The 2,500-nt window shown below is 43.8% G+C and overlaps 1 protein-coding gene across 1 annotated transcript in view; it reads right to left on the reverse strand.

The window, feature by feature from the left end:
• Positions 1 to 1,107: 1,107 nt before the first annotated feature.
• LOC136845312 (uncharacterized) overlaps positions 1,108 to 2,500 on the reverse strand; it is a 2,649-nt gene continuing 1,256 nt past the window's right edge. The window contains exon 2 of the mRNA XM_067115526.1: positions 1,108 to 2,476. Coding sequence (XP_066971627.1) covers positions 1,439 to 2,476 — 1,038 coding nt within the window. The 3' untranslated portion in view covers positions 1,108 to 1,438. The remainder of the gene's footprint in view (positions 2,477 to 2,500) is intronic.

A 2,500-nucleotide genomic window follows, 5' to 3' on the forward strand; every position in this document is an offset into this window, starting at 1 on the left:
ACTTATATTAGCTATAATAAAATTTCATGCGTCAGTTTCGTATCATAATCTATCGTGGCCAACAGATTACTTAATTAGCTACAAGAGTCAGTTTTTGGGACCTGACAAAAAATCTCCCCATCCAATATCAGCGTGACAAATGGACATTTAGCGACGTGAGCTACCTCTAATCCCGAGTAGCCTCAGTGATATCGGTTGATCGTATTTACCGTCAACGCTAAAAAAAAAAACCGATTAAAGTTTAGCATTTAAACCCATGAAGACCTCAATAAATCTGGGATACATTTCTGGAGGTAAGATGAACTTTTCAAAAACATGATAACTGAAGTTCTTCATGGAATATAAGTTTATTAATTGTACTAGTGTCGTCTAGAAACGTAAAAGTTTTTGATGCGGTTTGAATTTCCAGATGCCAACAGTATTTGGTATTTCTATGGGAAAATGTTACTGTACTGACAGTGTGATTTTTAAAAAGAATATCTGTCATTTGTATGATAGGGTAAAAATGCAAATAAGATTCATGATTATTGTTAGACTTGGGTAGTAAAGAAGATTGAAGGGAGATTATCTTTAAAATTATAGTCTGGAGGGAAGGAATTCCAATCTTTTGATGACATTTTAACTCAGAATTTATGATGAAAGAAAGAATTCAATTTTGAATTAGCTGGAGCCCATTATGTTTGGCTCCAGGACTTTTGTGGGACAGGAAAAGCTGACTGGAAATCTGGTAGATCTCTTGTTCATAATTTGAAACCTTGTCCAGATTAGTGTACTTCCCTGGTTATCTGCTCATTGGAATATGAATTTTCTTGATACTATTGTTTTCAGTACTGAACTGGACTGGGAAATGGAGGCGTAGAGCTGAAAAAATGGATTATGTTGCTGTAAGATTTTGGAGAGGTCATTCATAGCAGAAACTCATCTCAAGAGTGAACTGAAGATTTAAGGGAGCAAATTCTTGTTGGTGGCAACCATTATTGCCTATTTTACTGCAGATCAGCAGGAAAGGGATGCATGCTTTCATTTTACAATACTCTTCAGTCATTACCAGTTTGACTTGCTTTTGTGAATCATTTACCAGCACTGGGGGTTTGATACAATCAAATATTCATTTTAAAAGCTTTATTACTATGTTGTAAGATAACTGCTTATACAAAAATTTTGACAATTTGAATCCAAAAGGAAGAAACTGATCAAATATTCGGAATAAGAAACATGATCGTTTTCGAAGTTTTCGATATCTACTGAGAGAAAATTAAGAAGTATTGACTTCTTTCGAAAATCTAATGCTTCGGTGGTACCAGCAGTTAAACTACAATTGGACGGCGACGCCTTAAAGAATATCTTGCTAGAGCAATCTTCAAGGTGCCTTTCCTATCTCCTCGTATCTCGAGAAGTCTCGAAAGATTACATATTTACAAGAGGACCACCTCACGTCTTAGTGGAGGACACCGTGGACGCCCAGGTCAACGTGCTTGTGGACCACTGGGTGGCTCACAGAGTGGTGCACGATGGGAGCGGTGACCTGCTTGTGGATGACAGGCTGGTGCAAGGAGGTGTGCACAACGGGAGCAGTGACCTCCTTGTGGATGACGGGCCTGTTGACAACAGTCTTCAGGACGGGGGAGGTGATCTCCTTGTGGATGACGGGTCTGTTGACGGTAGTCTTCACAACGGGGGAGGTGACTTCCTTGTGGATGATGGGCCTGTTGACAACAGTCTTCAGGATGGGGGAGGTGACTTCCTTGTGGATGATGGGCCTGTTGACAACAGTCTTCAAGACAGGGGAGGTAATCTCCTTGTGGATGACGGGCCTGTTGACGGTGGTTTTCACGACTGGGATGGTGACCTCCTTGTTGATAACGGGCCTGTTAACTTTGGTGCGGACTACTGGGATGGTAACTTCCTTGTCAATGACAGGCCTGTTGACAGTAGTGCGAACAATAGGCTGGGTGACGTGCTTGTCAATGATGGGCCTGTTGACGTGGGTGCGTACAATAGGCTGGGTGATGTGCTTGTCAATGACGGGCCTGTTGACGTGAGTGCGCAGGATAGGCTCAGTGATGTGCTTGTCAATGACGGGCCTGTTGACGTGAGTGCGCAGGATAGGCTCGGTGATGTGCTTGTCAATGATGGGCCTGCTGACATGAGTGCGCACAACAGGTTTGGTGATGTGCTTCTCAATAATGGGCTGGCTCACGACAGTGTGGACGGCTGGGCCACCGGCAATGACTCCATGGCCGGCTCCAATGAGTCCAGCACCACCTCCGATGAGTCCAGCACCACCTCCGATGAGTCCAGCACCACCTCCAATGAGTCCAGCACCACCATCAATGAGTCCAGCACCACCTCCGATGAGTCCATGGCCACCTCCAATGACTCCGTGGCCTACAGCACCGTGAATACCAATGCCATCAAAGACATCTCCACAGGATACTTGGTAGGCAGACACCACCAATAGAACAAGAGGAGAAAGCTGGAAAGAGACAGCATATAAGAG

This window comes from Macrobrachium rosenbergii, chromosome 13 (genome assembly GCF_040412425.1).
Source record: "Macrobrachium rosenbergii isolate ZJJX-2024 chromosome 13, ASM4041242v1, whole genome shotgun sequence".
Classification (NCBI taxonomy): domain Eukaryota; kingdom Metazoa; phylum Arthropoda; class Malacostraca; order Decapoda; family Palaemonidae; genus Macrobrachium; species Macrobrachium rosenbergii.